This window comes from Haliotis asinina, chromosome 11, assembly GCF_037392515.1.
Source record: "Haliotis asinina isolate JCU_RB_2024 chromosome 11, JCU_Hal_asi_v2, whole genome shotgun sequence".
Classification (NCBI taxonomy): Eukaryota; Metazoa; Mollusca; class Gastropoda; order Lepetellida; family Haliotidae; genus Haliotis; species Haliotis asinina.
The window spans coordinates 4,591,339-4,609,123 of NC_090290.1; the positions used below are offsets into that span (position 1 = coordinate 4,591,339).

At 41.4% G+C, this 17,785-nt stretch overlaps 1 protein-coding gene across 1 annotated transcript; it reads left to right on the forward strand.

Moving 5' to 3' along the window:
* The first annotated feature begins 1,077 nt into the window (after positions 1-1,077).
* On the forward strand, positions 1,078-17,338 carry LOC137256300 (uncharacterized). The gene is made up of 6 exons (XM_067794048.1): positions 1,078-1,290; positions 6,760-6,961; positions 7,238-7,265; positions 7,610-7,810; positions 9,903-10,021; positions 17,110-17,338. The coding sequence occupies exons 2-6, from the start codon at positions 6,773-6,775 to the stop codon at positions 17,227-17,229; spliced, it is 657 nt and encodes a 218-aa protein (XP_067650149.1). The 5' UTR covers positions 1,078-1,290; positions 6,760-6,772; the 3' UTR covers positions 17,230-17,338.
* Positions 17,339-17,785: the final 447 nt, after the last annotated feature.

Here is a 17,785-nt window from a genome sequence, read left to right on the forward strand (position 1 = left end):
CTGACTTGGTTATTTACAGACTGCCTTCAGTTAGCTGTAATCGTGCATCCGTAAGTTACGAAAAAGATTGAATGCATAATGGGATGTTCCAGTTTCCAGTATGTGGTTCCAACACTGTCAACGTCAGCATTACTTTTGCAGTAAAGTTTCAAGTTTTATAGCTTATCTTGCTTATGGGAAATGTATCCATTGATATATAGATAGGCTGCGTAACATCTTGCTAATAGCTGAAGCGAAGAATGAACAGCATTTAGATACACGTTGTTTCTATGCATTCATCAACTATACCAAACTGACAACTCCTCAGCTCATGCTTAAGGAATCCGAACTGGATCTACTGGAACAGCCTGGTTAGTGACTGATACCAGCCACGTGTATGCTATCTGTACATGCTGTATCTCAGAAGTCAAACAAGGCCATATTAATAAAATACTTGTCTTTCACCCTGGCTCAGGCAGAAACAGTCGTGAAAACCAAAAAGCAGATTATTCCCATCCGACGAATTCCTCAGCAGATTATATATCACTTTATTCATTGCAACACGAATGTGGATTTTAGCTATTTTAGACTCGGTTAATGTGCATAGTTTTGTGGTACTTCACCGAAGAAACAACGTAATGCTGCCCATAATGTATTCCACCCGTGAAGGTCCCGGGGTAGAACAGGCCTTCAGCAACCCATACTTGTCTTACATGGCGACTATGCATGTCGCAGGGGGCGACTAATGGGATCAGGTGGTCAGGCTCGCTAACTTGGTTGCCACATGTCATCGGTTCCCAATTGCGCAGATCGATGCTCATGCTGTTGATCACTGGATTGTCTGGTCCAGCCTCGATTATTTACAGACCGCCGCCATATAGCTGGAATATTGCTGAGTGCGGCATAAAACTAAACTCACTCACTCACCCCATAATGTATTCATTATCGTCGGTCACCAAACGCACTAGTATACTACTGACTGATGTGTTCCTAACAGTTCATAGTGAATTATGTAACTGTCTTGATTTCCTGCTCAAGAAACCAGCACTAGACACAGTTACCGTCACGAGAACGCCCCAGAAACCAGCACTAGACTCAGTTGCCGTCACGAGAACGCCCCAGGAACCAGCACAAAACACCATGTTACCTAGTATGGTGATCTCATACATAACGATTCTGAAGATAGTCACAGTGTGTATTATTATGTGTAGTGATGGATATCTTGTCATTTGCATACCAGCTACGTGTATATAAGCCTGTGACTTTCTGACGTTATGTGTTCCTGCTGATTTCATTACGACAGACGTAAAGGTAAGTAAATAACTTCTGTCAGTTCTGTTACTACATCATCACGGTAGTGGACGCCAGACAGTGTGTGTGTGTGTGTGTGTGTGTGTGTGTGTGTGTGTGTGTGTGTGTGTGTGTGTGTGTGTGTGTGTGTGTGTGTGTGTGTGTGTGTGTGTGTGTGTGTGTGTGTGTGTGTGTGTGTGTGTGTGTGTGTGTGTGTGTGTGTTGGAACTCGAGAGTAGTGTGACGAACACCCAGTTTGGCCACCAGTCTATCGCTGCACCTGACTGAAAATGTATTTTCAAAAGTTACTGTGGATACTCATCAAAAATGTAGGGGAACCTTTTAGTTTGCATAGGAAGCTCTAAGAAACTTTTCAAAGGAAAACGTCTTATAAACGCACAACCATTTTCCTTCACCACCACCCCTGGGACTAAACATAATGCATGGGGAGCCCGTGCACAATACAGTAGGGTGTCACATGCATAGGGTGTCATTCTTGATTTTGATGTTTTTCAAGGTGACCGATAAATCACTGTAAACGATTAATTCTGACAACCATCTTTCATCACCTAATTGTTAGTCTTTGTTTCTAGCCGGTTTTGTACACGTCATACATAAATCATCTTTCAAAAGCGAATACAAACAACCATGATCACGAGGAAGTGCAAGTTGTGATGCCCTCTAAAATATTCACTGTCATATAAACATTGGCTGACACCGATATATGTCCCTCCCAAATCTTTCAATCGTAAAGTGAGTGAGTGAGTTGATATTTAACGTCACACCGGCAGTATTTCAGCCATATTGTCACGAGAACCGTTGATATTATACATAACAGTGAATGGTACAAACGTAAAGTGAAAATGGCGTTTAAAGAACATAGTATACCAATGCCTTATTGTTGTTCACATTAAGTAAAAGTCGCAAAGTCTACACGAAGATAGAAATGCGCATCCTGCATCTCTCCTGCATATGGAATCCGAGAAGGGACATTGTTGCGTTGACGCATTGTCGCCCTCTCAAAAACAAGCAAAATGAGGCAAAAATTAACCAAAGCGCGAGAATGCGACAACGCGCCATTTCGCCCATTTGTCGCATCGTCGCGATGTTGCGTGTGGCGGTTTGAAGAACACTTTCTCTGTTCCGTCAAAGTGCGACACGCGACATACCGACAATTTTCAACGTCACATATGTAGCGATGTCGCATTGTCGCCCTGTCTAAGATGTGTAAAGAAAAAAACCAAATCATTTACTAAAAAACGACACGCGACAATGCGACACATTGAAATGCCGCATTGTCGCGTTGTCGCACTTTTCGATTACCGGTGCGCATGCCTAGAGAGTCTTCTATGGTATTTTTGCTACTTCCAATGGTTTTTAAAATGAAGTAGTGCTCGAAATGGCAGTTGGGCTGCTTTTCTTGAACTTAATGCAAACCTTCATTTTTGGTTTGAAAATTATTTTATATATAAAATTAATGTATTTAGCCAATGAAGTGTGTGTTTAACAGCAAAACGAATTATTAGCGCAACTATTCATTGTAATTACGGTACACTATGCCCTTGTCATTCAAGGCGGGGCAATTTGCTGTGCAGAGATAGTCTCTTAGTCACACCAGATAACTATTATCATAAGTTCGAATCCCAGCACCAGACACATTAACCACTTTGGACATTTCGATGACAGGTTGTGTTGACAGGTTGTGAAAAACTAAAATATTGTTAAAATTCAAGCCACATCGGCAGAAACATCAGGTGATGTCCTCGAATGGGTCACTTTGTTCCATAATGTGGCTCCCGACAGTTTCATGGTACAGTCCTGTCCGACGCTGATGAATTTGTCTGAGATCTGCCTCTGTTCAGCCAGCAGTGGATGGATACCAGGTAGAGTGAGATATCACTTAACCACCCGACACCTCAAAGACAGTTTAGGTCGGCTTTGAACGTGATAATGGGAAACCGCCTTACAAATGGACTGTTATCATTGTGATATACTATCCCAAGAAATAAACGCATATACGAGAAATCTGTTGCGAAAAAATGTCAAACATGTATAACTCGTCCATAAACAGACTTTAGTGCATAGCGAAGACGTGGAGCGCGATGATGACGACGTAGCACGACCCTGACGTCGGGCTTTCTGGCTCTCAAACGAATTTCTTTTAACCTGTTCCGTACACTATGATCTGACATCCTCTAAAGCCCAAGTGCCCTGGCTGTTGTGCTCTCACCCGTGGGAGTACGATCACGCAACTGTAGCACCAGGATGTACCGATCTTGAGCTGCAGTGGTAACTCGAGGTCTGCCAGCACGGGGCCGGTGATTTCTTATAGCTGTTCGGCTGCAACGAGCTGCAAGTCATTATATCTTGCTCAGACTAACATTCAGACGCCTGGCCACAGAAGACTGGTAATCTCCTGCATGCACTCTTTCAATGACGATATTCCGTGTCGAGTCAAGACGTAGTGATTTGACTTTGAAAAGCCTTCAAAACGAATGCCAATTTCGGAAAGTAATCTTGATTTTTATTGCCAGTCAGTAAATTGTTACATATTTTGACGATTGTGTGAACAAGACAGGTAATTACTACAGTTGTAAAAATACAAATAGCCTATGCGTCTCTTTTGCAGGGATGGTTTATTAGAAACGATTAAATGGCTTGGTAGTGTTGCGTACCCTTGAAGTGCCAGAAAGCAACTCTCCCTCCCTCACCTCTTCCTACTCTGCAAAGTTCAACTCCATTCCACACCACACCTCTCCTCTCCCCTCGTCCCGCTTCTCTCCCCTAGCGCTCCGTTCTTCTCCTCTCCTCCCTAGCCCACTCCTCTCTATTTCGCTCCACTCCACTCCTCACTCCGCCGCCTCTCCACTCTCTCAAGATTTAGGAAGCTTCGCAAATTAGCAAGGTATTTCATTACAATAATGAGTTGGGATGTCTGTTTTTAGTTCTGTTGCAATCCTGTCTTATTAACCCTGCACATGAGACGATTCACAATATATCTCATACTTTCTGATATGGATACTATATCCAGCGATACTCATGTACTTGTATCGTTTCAAACATGCACCTACTCAATCATAATATTCTTCAGCAAAATGGACAGTCTGAGCACGTCATTCCATTAACCACGCACTCTTAACCCACACACTACACGGCAACATGGACGTTCATTTATCATAGTTCGATTCACGGGTATCTCAGCTCTTAAAATGCATATAAAAATAATCATATTTGTGATAGTTTTTGGATTCCGCCGTAACTAATAAAACGCGACACGTGACACGTGACACGTGACACGCGACAATGCGACAACACGACATTTCATCAAAAGGTCGCGTTGTCGCATTGTCGCATTGTCGGATTGTCGTGCGTCGCGTTTTAGTTAATATCTTATAATACAGGCTGCAGTCAATATTTTAACAAAGCGCGACACGCGACAATGCGACGATGCGACATTTCATCAAACATTTTTTCGTAACAGCGGAATGTAAAAAAACAAACTATCACAAGCATGATTATTTTTCGATATTTTCAAAGAGTTCAGATACCCAGGGATCGAAATCAGAACAATAATAAATGAACGTACATCTATCCGTGAAGTCCAGAGTGGCTCAAAGTCGTTGCTTTATGGAATGGTAGTATTCAGGCTGCCCATTTTGCTGCAAATTATTATGATATAGCAACCGTTTGAAACGATGCAAGTACACGTGTATCGCTGGATATAGTATCCGTATGAGAAATGTATGAGGTATATTGTGAATCAGGCTATGTGCAGGATTAATAGAATAGGATTCACACAGAAATGAAAACGGGCATCACAATACATCACAATTACATTATACCTTGCTATTTACTAATAAACCTTGGGTGAGTGGAGTTGAGCGGCGGAAGAGTGAGAGGAGTGGAGCGGAATGGAGTGGAGTGAGGGAGGGAAAACTGGTTTCTGCCTCTACACGTGTAAGCAACTCTACCAAGTGATGGCATTGTTTCTAATATCCTACGGCTAACAGTCCATTTGTAAGGCGTTCATGTTTGAAATTTTTCGCAACAGATTTCTCGTCTATGCGTTTATTTCTTGGGATAGTATATCACAATGATAACAGTCCATTTGTAAGGCGGTTTCCCATTATCACGTTCAAAGCCGACCTAAACTGTCTTTGAGGTGCCGGATGGTTAAGTGATGTCTCATTCTACTGGGTATCCATCCACTGCTGGGCGAACAGAGGCAGATCTCAGACAAATTCATCAGCGTCGGACAGGACTGTACCATGAAACTGTCGGGAGCCACATTATGGAACATAGTGACCCATTCGAGGACACATGATGTTGATGAATTTTAACAATATTTTAGTTTTTCACGACCTGTGATCACAACCTGTCATCGAAATGTCCAAAGTGATTCATGTGTCTGGTGCTGGGATTCGAACTTATGGTTATAGTTGTCTGGTGTGACTAAGAGAATAACTCTGCACGTGAAATTGTCCCGCCTTGAATGACAAGGGCATAGTGTACCGTGATTACAATGAATAGTTGCGCTAATAATTCGTTTTGCTGCTAGAGCACACTTGAATGGCTAACTACATTTACAATATGTAAAACAAGCTCAAGAAAAGCAGCCCAGCTGCCATTTCGGGCACTACTTCATTTTAAAAAACATTGGAGGTAACGAAAGACCAGTGAAGTCTGAAATAGAGTTTAACATTTTCTGCGCATGCTTAGATTAATTGACTTTCTACACATGCGCACCGGTAACAGAAAAGGGCGACAGTGCTAAGTATATTTTGTCGCATTGTCGCGTGTCGCGTTTTCGTCAATTTGTTAAATGCAAATTATGGTCAATATTTTAATAAAGCGCGATGATGAAATGTCGCGTTGTCGCGTTGTCGCATGTCCCGTTTGAGTGAATTCTTACATATCTTAGATAGGGCGACAATGCGACAACGCGACATATTTTGACGTTGAAAATTGTCGCTATGTCGCATGTCGCACTTTAGAGGAACAGAGAAAATGTTATTCGAACCGCGACACGCAACATCGGGACAATGCATTGTCGCATTTTCGCGCTTTGCTTAATTCTTGCTTGTTTTTGAGAGGGCGACAACGCGACAATGTCCCTTCTCGGATTCCATACCTGCATTGTATTTGTATCGTTTGTTCCTAACACCTTAGCAAGTGTTGAGTACTCTAGATAACTATCAATAGACAGTACCCTACACTAGATTACCATCACAAGACAGTACCCTACACTAGATTACTATTACAAGACAGTACCCTACACTAGATTACTATTACTAGACAGCACAATACACTGGATTACTATTACTAGATAGACTAGCAGCGCTGCCATGGCATATCAATAGATGCTTCGGGAAATGATGGCTGTCTACACTGCATTTCTCGATCTGTCTGACAGTTTTCATCGAGTTCTCAATGTAATAAGTCACGTTTCAAGAGGCCTTGATTGATCACAGATTCCTTTTTGTGCTACAGATAACGACTTGCAATGATGCTTCTCTTTGTTTGCCTGTTGTACCTCCCACTGTCGGTACTGGGTGATGACAGAGACGCCCACTTGTATAGAGTGAACATCTATATGCCTCCCGAGAAGGGGAGGGACGAGACGGCTGAGATACGTCAAATCAAAGACACTGTGAACGATCTTACTGACATCAAGGTTCTGTTTTCATTTAAGGTCTGTATAATGCTTTGAAGCAAATATTATGCTATAATATTACGCATCATGCTTATGATACATGGTTCTTCTGATAAATACCAAGGACGAGGCAATCCCTATCACTTCTGATTAGCCAGCCGTGTAAATGGTTGTGTATATTGAATCTAATCAGGCATACACTGGAATGTCTACCCTTACATAGAAAAGGAAAGGAAAACGATATTAATGTCAAGGAGATAAGCTAAGGGACCCACGAAATCATCATATTCATATTAATCGCCGTTTGTTTCACAGGAGCTCGGAAATCCAAGAATTCTTCTTGGTAAGTCCAATATTTGTCAATACTCTAAGGTAACTGTACATTTTATATGCAAGTGACAACACCATTCGTGTTTGGGTACTTGCCTGCACCTTGATTCTGATGATCACTTTGGGGGGCAGGGACACATGTATTTAAGACACCACGGGCCCACATGCTGAAAGTCATAGGAACAGAATGACATAATTTTCCAGTTTCTGTATTTTTAGGGGACTGTAACCGGTTTGTAGAATCTATCAATATGGCAGTGTAACAAAGTAGATGTTTTCACTAAGTAGGACAAGCGATGCTCAATAAAAGATGAAGAATGAAAGATTGTTGAATAATTCCAAATGCACACATTACAGTTCTCGACGTTGAGAAACCAGGAAGTTGGTCCCAGCTGACGGGTTTCTTATCAAGGAAGGGATACGAGTTCAGCGCAGTGTCCCTCTACCAATGCGGTGACTTCGCCAAGGGGCTCGGTGTCTCCATACCCGACGATATGTGGTCGTCATCATTTGAGGATGAGGATCTACTTATGGACAGGAAGACACTTCTTGTAGGAGGTAAATTGTACCTGAAGCCCAGAGTATCTTCCCCAAAGCATAAGAATGATATCACCTTTTTGTAAATTACACTGGTAAAAAGACAGGTATTAAGAATATCAAATATTATTACTCGCCCGTGGAAGATACTGCAGTCTAATATTTTACGGCAATATTACACTAGTGTAATACCACTTGACGTATGACGTCAAAATGGTTCAAAGTTGTGACGTCACAATGCTAATGTGGCTGTTGCAGTTTTAATACACCTTGCTTGAGTCGCCGAATTGCAGAGAGTCCTCAGACTGTAGGCAATTTCGTTTCTGTCAATTTATGTTAACGAGTAATAAACAGAATACTAAACGACCTTCCGTGAAATACCATATTCATTATGGCTCGTTTCATAATAATGGTATTACACGGAAGGTCGTTTAGTGTTCTCTATGTGTAATAAGCATCACCTCAACATCATGTAAATGACATGCTTTTTGTTGAAAGTATTGGAGAATATTATACGTTTAGTGTAGAATAACCGTGGGATTATACCATGGAACTAGTGAGTGAACAATGCATATGGGCGATTACATTCACCACATCCATCCTCGAATGTCTGCTACACAATGGGTGAATATTCCATGGAGTTATCACTGAAGACCAAGATTTAGACAAAGTGTTTGAGAGATATAAACATTTCAGAGTCAGTTTTCATTTAATCATTGCTTTCTTCAATAGATAAAATTTATTGAAAAGTCTTGACTAATGCCTCTTGTAAATCGATCAAAGTAATGTTCTTTAATTAGTGCCTGATATGGTGATCTTCCTTCAGTCGGTTGTGATATATAGCCCGTATTTTTTATTGTCTCGTCCAAAAAGTGATATTAGTTTTAACTTTCCACATTAGTTTTAATTGTAATTGTGATATTCTAGTTGTTTTACAGTCCTTTGACGACAGGTGTTTATGAAATACATATATTCGATTTCAGCATTAAATGTTCTTGTCACGCTATGGCTGAAATATTGCCGATGTGACGTATTAACTCGCTCACTCTTTAATTAGTGCTGCATTATTAGATTAGCAACCGAGACTGTTCGTGGCTGTGTCCTAATAGAGTTTAAAATATTGTTAAAACATTCTCTTTATGAGAGGGTATGTAAGTTCCAATATGTTCACAGTACATTTTGAGCTACCAATCTCTAATATACCGGCCAAAATAAGTAAGGGATATTGGTATTTTTTGATTGATGTGATATCAGTGTGTCAATGAATAAATAGATCATTATGTCATGTTATGTGTTAGCCTGTTCACTCACTCACTCACTCACTCAATGCTTTCCTCTTAATAAATGAATTATAAACTGAACACAGCAAAATGATTTGCCATATTACCATTTAAGCGATGACAACTAACCTGCATTTTGCACATCAAGCCCATATGTCACACAATCGCAGATTTCAGTCTCTCGTGGTTCCACTATTTACCTGTGTATCATCATTCACAGATCCTTTATCTGGGACATATATGTGTAATTTAGACAGCTCACTCACTCAGTTTAATAGACCAAACACATGCCGTGCGTCATGAAACAAATACAAAAATGTTAACAATCTGATAAGTATAAAGTTTCAGATAACGAGCAATATGGTGCGGTATGTATTCCTCCTTGAAATCGTGTAATGTTAGATGGGCTTTCAATGTGCATGACTGCATCATGGCTGGAGTTACAATTAATTGGATGACACGCTGAAATGCACTTGTAGCGATATCATTAGTATTGCCCTTTACCATTTTACAAACACGTGCTGAACATTTTGATAGGAGACTTCTACTTGTGCATCAAAACATGGAGCCGTTCATATGCACACAGCTATCTCTGCGTATATTTATACCGGCAAAGGGACAGTAATGATATGAGTGGTAACATAACAAATGCACTGTACTTATTATTTCAATTTTTTAAAGACACTGCACTTCTGTGACCACTGAAGCATATGCTGTATCTGTAGTATTGCCTGCAATTTGTTTTGTCAAAGCTTTCCCAGCTTACCAGTTTTTGAGCTATTGCAAACTGTAGTGGACGTGACAATAGCTTACATTATTCTTCCTTTTCTCAGATTTGTCAACTCTTGAGTACAATGAAATGCTGAAGTGGACGTTCGAGAAAGATGTAGCCCTTCGAAAATCAGGCCAGAAACAAACATGTTTCAAAACTCTCGCCGTATTTCCAGTTGAGGTGAGCAGTTTCATTGCAATACATCATAAAAGTTGGTTTGCCTTTGCATGTATTTGTGATGGGTGCCGTCGATAGGACAGAATATGCTTAATCACGACGAGCCTCATAGCAATTCATAAACTGATGTTTGTCAGACATTGTTCATGATTTAAGGATCATTCGTGAGATTTAACCCACACCATATTACACTGACCATCGGAACCTCATCTGATCCCAGTTTTGCAAAATTTCAGCGTTCCGATGAGTTCCAATCGAAATTCACCCAACACCCTTTTCTGGGTCCCCTTTTTTCGGTCCTATAGAGATCCAACTTTGATCGGATTAATCGGATGAAAGATGACCTGCAATGACTTTGGGATCCTGAGAAGATGCATAGAAGGCTACATCGCTATTGGGTTCGATCACGGCTGCAAGCTTATAGATGGAATGAATGAATAGCATTCTTCCATTTCTGAAGAGCGCCAGAATCGTTTGATGAACTACTCCAGAGCCACGCACCAAGAGTAACGAAGGGTGTTACCACCCAGCACAGTTCTCCAGCCTGGTCTCAAGTTGTCCTACACCACAGGGTACCTTGCAGGTCGATTTTGCCGTCTCTCCTCGAACATTTCTGTTCATTCTTGGATTCATCTCCAGGATCTTGTTGCTGTAGTGTCCGATGAAAATCTGCGGACTAAATGTCAGCTGATCCTCTATTTGTAGTCTGATGTTACTGCTTGCCGAACGATGGCAGTGGAGTTAATGAGGGGTTAACCTCGAGTGTCACAATGGACAGCAATCAGACAGTGTTAAATATAATGTTACCCCCTGATGAGAATCGAATTGGTGATGGGTGGCTATCAGGCGCGTCGAGCAGACAACAGATTGCAATAAGATGAGCGTCAGATGATGACTGTTAATCATCCAAACCTTATCAAACTGCCACCAGGCGTCCGATAGTCGCACCACACGAATCTGACACATGTCAGACTGACTTAAAATTTATCCGGCACTGACGTAATTTGCAGCCGGAAATAACGTCCGACAGCAAACTAATTAATATATATAAGTTCAGAGCTTAGTTCCCTTCACGTGGGTGAATGCTTCCTCCCTGTATCAATGATACAAGGACTGGTCCAATGGAGATAACGTGTCAACATTTGTCAGATATTAACATCAGTGGACAAACAGGAGGACATCTCAGCAAATTTCAAAGATTATATGTGAAGGTGAGGGCAACCTGGAAGGTGATTTTCACTTAGAGGTAGACGGTGATGTTGAGCTTGTCAAGACGCCCAGTTGGGACGTTCCAGGAGCTATGAACGGAAAGCTGAAAGATGAGCTGGAACGACTCAACAAAAAGACATTATGACTCGGGTCACAGAAGCAATAGGATCAATCTCTGTGATGGTGGTGGTTGCCAAACCAAGTGGAAAAATATGAATGTGTATTGATCCAAAACCATTGAACAAAGCTTTGAAAAAGTGTCATTATCAAATACCTACTATTGATGGCATTCTGACAGAACTATCTAATGCTCGTTTCTTCACTTTGACTGATGCACAAAAAAAACAAAAAACATTTTGACATATGTCCCTGGGCAAGGAAAGCAGTCTACTGACAACCTTCAAGACTTCTTGGGGCAGATGTAGAACATTGACGAAGCCCTTAAAATATCACCCACGCCCAGGAATTTCAGAGAAGGATGGATGAAGCTCTGACGAATCTAGGTTGACTGAAAGCCATACATGATGATCTTATGATCAATGGTATTGGACAGACGGAGGAGGAGGCTGATCACGACCATGATAGAAAAATTACAGCTTTCTTGAACAGATGTCGGGAGAAGAAAATCAAGTTTAGCAAGTCCAAATTCAAGCTGGCGTTACCTGACGTTCAATAACTAGGAAGTTTTTAACAGGTTTTAACAGAGAATGGTCTCAAGATTGATCCATCCAAAGTGGAGGCAGCTGGCAAAAATGCCAGCCCCATCAAACAAACAGGAGTACAAAGTATTCTTGGAATGGTGAACAACCGTCCAAAATTTGCTATGCTCAGATCCAAAAGCAGCTGCTCGCTATTGTGTTCAGAGTTGAATGCTTTGAACTTTACACATACGGGAGGAAAGTACATGTCATCACTGACCACATACCATTAGAAGCAGTGGACAGGAGCTTACACAGTGCCGGGTGATGTTGATGAAACTTCAAAAGTTTGATGCCACAGACATTTACAAGGAAGGTACAGAGGTGTATGCAGCAGACACCCTCAGTCGTGCAAGCCGACCACAGACAGGATCCTCCAACGATGATACTGGCCATGTCGTCTCTATCAGATCCCCGACTGAAAAGACAATGAAGCCATTGACATGAAGCAGTATGTCTCAATCTCGGACAAGTCATTTGAGAAACTTTCAGATGCTACCCGTGCTGACCATGGTATGAACAGACTGATCCAAAATGGATGGCATGAAACAAGAAATGGTCTTCCGAGGTGTGCCCAAGACTATTTCAATTTCAGAGATGAACTCGCAGTTCAAGATGGCATCATCTTCAAAGGTCAACGTGTTGTCACTGTACCAAGTATCCAACATTTGAATATCAAAAGGACGCATTCAAGTCACACTGAAGTTAACGGGTGCAGTCACAAGACAGGAAAACTGGTCTACTGGCCATGCATGGTTAAGGATCTGACCGAATTCATCAGTATGTGTGAGATTTGCAAGACTGAGCAGCAACAGCAAGGTAGCAAACCACTCTCAGCACAGACAATGGAGAAGATGGCATGTGATCTCTTTTAATTTGATAGACGAGACTAACAATGTAACTATATGTCACACATGTAATTCCAGATGTTTTGTCATTGTTTTGTTTTTTTTAATATTTTGTATCACAGACAATGGCCCGCCATTCAGTTCTTATACTTGTTGCCACCTTTGCCCAGTAATACTTACTACATCATGATATGTCTTCACCAAGATGCCCACAATCAAATGGGAATGCAGTCAAGACAATGAAAAGGTTGATGAAGAAATCCAAATCCAAAACTCTGCTGAAATATGAAAACAGTGACACGTTGGTCGAAAACTGCAAACCAGGAAAAGAAAGCAATCTAAGTACTATTACCTCAAGTGGAAATACAGTTTAAGATTATTATGTTTTACAGATTCAGATCGATATGCAGCAGAGAGGGTTCGGGTGATCCTGGCACAGTCAGGCCGGTGAGGCTCATCATCAGCTCAGGGCCCTCGCCCCCTCTACACGCAGCCCAGACAGCGAATGGGACTTCTCCCAGGAAACACTGACTAGTCGAACCCACCAAGAACTTTTCGGAGAATATGGAGGCTCCCCAACACTGCAGCCTTCTGCATTACCCAGATTGTCAGAAGGGCTGTGCTCCCGGTGGAGAACCCGGGCACTCTCCTCATCTGCGCCAAGAGATCAGGAGGTACCAAACCAAGGGCACAGAGAACAATGGGGAGCCTGACGACAGTGTACTTGGGATGTAAGCGAGACATTTCAAAGGCGAGGTCCGCATATTTATCATGCTTTTCCTGAATGTTGCCAATCACATTGCTGTCAAAAGGGACAGAAAATTCTATGATATAAATAATTTCATTGGCTTTATCAAAAAGGACAAGATCAGGTTTGTTGGCTGGAATTCGTCTCAGGCTGTATATTGGCCTATTCCAGAGAAGTTTGTAGCTGTCATTTTCCAGGACGCCCTGGACATGCTCAGGGTCGTACCATGGATGGACCTCGGAGTCAAAGCCACAGGCATGGCGGAGACGATAATAAAAGCAGCGAGCCATGCCATCATGTCTTTTAAGATATGCTGTTTGTGCCAAGGAAGGGCATCCACTAACAAGGTGTTGGACAGTTTCTGTAAATTGATTGCAAAGACGACATTTCATATTGATATTTTCTTTAAGAATAACATTCTGGCGATTGCGAGTGGGAAGTGACTGGTCCTGAGCACCAAAAAGGAAACCCTCAGTTTCACATTTAAGACCAGCCGACTTCATCCAGGCGAAGGAGTCGGTTGGATTGCTGTTCTGTTCCACACACTGCATATACACACGATGTAATGGCTTCTCAGACAGCTTCTCCACAAAGGACCGACTCTAGGCAGACTTGGTGAAAGACTTCACCTGGTTTACTCCCATCACTTTACCGTCCAGCAGTACATCGCCATCAACAAAATCAACTTCAAATTTCAAATTGTGTCCAACAACCTTGGCACGTTTAAAGTAGCTGTGGAATTCCTTGCTTTCATCATAAATCTTAACGTGCATCACCAGAGGATCATCTGACAAATAAATATGTGCAAAAGTACACAATAAAATTCTGTCATGAAGAGCTTCCACATTAATCAAACCCCGACCTCCTGAATTGATTGGCATATATAAACGATTAAGAGAGGAACGAGGGTGGTGTGCTCTGTTATCAGACATGATCCTTCTGGTCAGGCGGTCAAGACTCTGGGTGTCTTGTTTTGTCCAATCAACTACTCCAAAGGAATAGGAGAGGACTGGCACAGCAAAAGTATTGGTGGCTTTGACTTTGTTTCGAGCATTTAGCTCTGAACTCCAGATTTTCTTTAAACGAGATTTATACTCGGCCCGAAGTTTATCTTGAATCTGGGCATTCTGGAGCTTGTCTCGAACTTGCATTCCAAGATAGGTGTAGGCCTGATCTTCCACAAGATGTTCAATAACTCCTCCCCCTTGTAACTTGACCGATCCATCATTAGTTACCTTGCCACGTTTCAAATGAAGAGTATTACATTTGTCGAGTCCAAACGCCATGCCTATATCATTAGAGACTGACTCGACAAGGAGAACCTGTTCTTTCAAATTGGTCTCTCCCTTGGCAAGGAGCTCGATGTCATCCATGTAGAGGAGATGAGTAAGAGGTGTTGGGGATCTGTGCTGAGGAGGTCCGGGATGATAACCCTCCTCCCTATTGAGCAGAAAACTCAAAGGATTCAGAGACAGACAAAAAAGCAAAGGACTAAAGGAGTCCCCCTGGAAAATCCCCCTTCTAATTGGAATAGATTCCGACGTCTGCACCTGCCCTTGTGAGTACATCTCAAGTTGAGTCGACCAGCAACTCATTAAAGACTTGAGTAAATCAAGTAATCGCTCAGGGAGGTCAATACACTGAAGAGACTTCAGAATCCATTCGTGAGGGACAGAGTCGTATGCCTTTTTGTAGTCTATCCAGCACATGGAGAGGTTGCGGTGATAGGTTTTAGCCTCTTCCAAAATCATTTTCTGTACAAGAAGTTGATCCTTGCACCCCCAACATCCCTTTCCCGCCCCCTTCTGCTCCCTGTACATTATCTCATTGGAAGAGCAGTAAGATGACACGAGGTTTGTCAAACACCCTGTGAATAATTTATATTGGGTATTTAGACATGTGATAGGGCGGAAGTTTTTTGGATCCGTCACGTCTCCTTTTTTGGGAAGGAGTATTGTGCGACCTTTGCAGAACCACGGAGGAACACCACCTGTGTCCACAAGAGAATTGAAACAGTGAAGTAATGGTGTTTGGACACAAGGGAACAGTTTCCAGTACCGGTTTCGAATGCCATCAGGCCCTGGAGCTGTATTAGATTTGGACTTTTTAATGACAGTTTTCAGGCAATCTGGTGAGAGGTAACAGACAAACTACCTAGTTACTTTCTCATGCATTGCATGGTCATAATCACTTACCCATGGTGCTTCCAGGTTACAGTTGCCGGGTACAGACCACAACTGTTTCCAAAACCTTTCATTGGCATCCATGGGAGGCCGCTCATCATGCCCACCATCACCACTTGTTTTAAGTTGCCTATAGAATTGCTTTTCATTATTCCTAAACATTTTATTTTGCTTGATGAATTTGTTTCTCTTTTCCCATTTTTTTCTTTCTTTCTGTCCAAACTTTTATTTTTGCCTTAAGGGAATCGACAATTTGGAGAAGTACCTTTTCTTTTGTTGTCTTGTACTGTAATTTTAATTTTCTCCAAATTGCCTTTTGTCGTTTAGACATGGGATTCCCTAATGATCGTAATTTGAGGCACAGCTCTATCCAGGAAATATATTTTCTAGTTTCTGTTAATTTCACTTGAAACCGGTTTTTTCTTGGTTTGTCGTTCTTAGTAGTAGAAGATTTTTCTTTGGAAACTGTGTGAAGTTCCTCCAACGTTCGCGCGGCAGCATAGACGCAGGAATTTATTTCATGTAATGAACAGTCCACAGAAAGTTTTAGAGAGATAATTTCATTTAGTAAATCAATTTCTGTTTTGGGAAAAGACACGTTTAGTTGTTTAATTGGCCTCCGTTTCTCTAAAGGTAAATCACAAATTTCCTCATAAATAGAAGTAAACAAAATGTACACAGGATTTTCGGTAAGGTCTGCAACTGAAGATGAGGAAGAGTGAGGGTCCAAAATTTCGGGGCCAATTGGTTCTTTCTCGGAAGAGTTTCCACCTATTAGTTAGACTCTGACGTTATTCTGACGTGTCAGAACGTCACAAGCGTTGTATTAAAAGTAATATTAGTCTAACAGTTGGATCTGTCTATTAATTACTGAGATAAAAGTTTGTTGGACAGTCTTAAAGAGCCTTCGGTGTTAATATTTAAGAGGAGGGATGTACCATGTGAAATTTATTGCTCCAGTGTCAGTGATACCACGACTGTTTCAATAGAGATAACCCAGTGTTTTGTGGGGTGTTTTGCAACCGATGTTTAAAACGTAATATGTTATTAGTTTGACCATATAATCAGATATTGTTACTTCCTCGGGCAGACATGTAATCAACATTCAGTTGTAATACTTTTAACAAAGAACCTTAAGAGATAGTTCTGACAATTTCTTCCTGCTCAGTTTGGCCTTTGATGAATTTTCTGAGACAACAAAATGGAGCAGGCACGTAAAATATATCATATTTTATAGAGCAAAAGTGGAAAGACGATCTTTGAGTATTTGGTAAGTTGTGAGTTCGTATTGTGTCATCATTTTGTAAGTTACGCTTGGAGAGATGTGTCGGTATATATAGATGGTTGCTATTGTCAAATTTATGTTTTCCATGCATTAGTCACGAATACTTCTGCATATTTTCAGCTGATGTACTTCGGGCCAGTTAGCCAACATGTCATGGACGAAATGGAAGAATATTTACGTGGACCTAGGAGATTCCAGAATGAAGTAACGCGAATCCAAAACCTTGATCATTACACATAAGTGTGCCAAAATGAAGGCAAATGTACAATCAAACAAATCAAATGAATACTGTCTCTATTTGACAGCAACCAAATACATGTTCTTTCATTGAATAAATGCAGTCATTTTATTTGCCACTTGTTACGGTTAATTAATAAGAAATCCCCTTTGAACCAGCAAACCATAACAATGACAAGACTAACATATTCAACAATAACAATGGGCAAGTTACCATGAATTACAATACAGACTTCTACTACAATGAAATTGGGTAACAAGTCGAAAGTAATGTTTCACAGATATTAAATATCAAGTTTCCAGAATCTTGACACTTACAGTGAGATCAGATATACTAACTGAAGGTAGTTTACAAAGTCAATGGTGAAGCTCGAAGCGTCTGTCTTCTAGGTCAGATGATTTGACAGACAGACGATGTCGGCAGGCAGAAGCACAAAACTCCAATATAACTCCGTGTGATTTCAACACAACAACCAGCCTTATTGTATACTGACACAGTGTCGGGAACATTCGAGCAAATCGTGCCTCAATCGCCATTCAACTTTCAGGATAGCCGGAA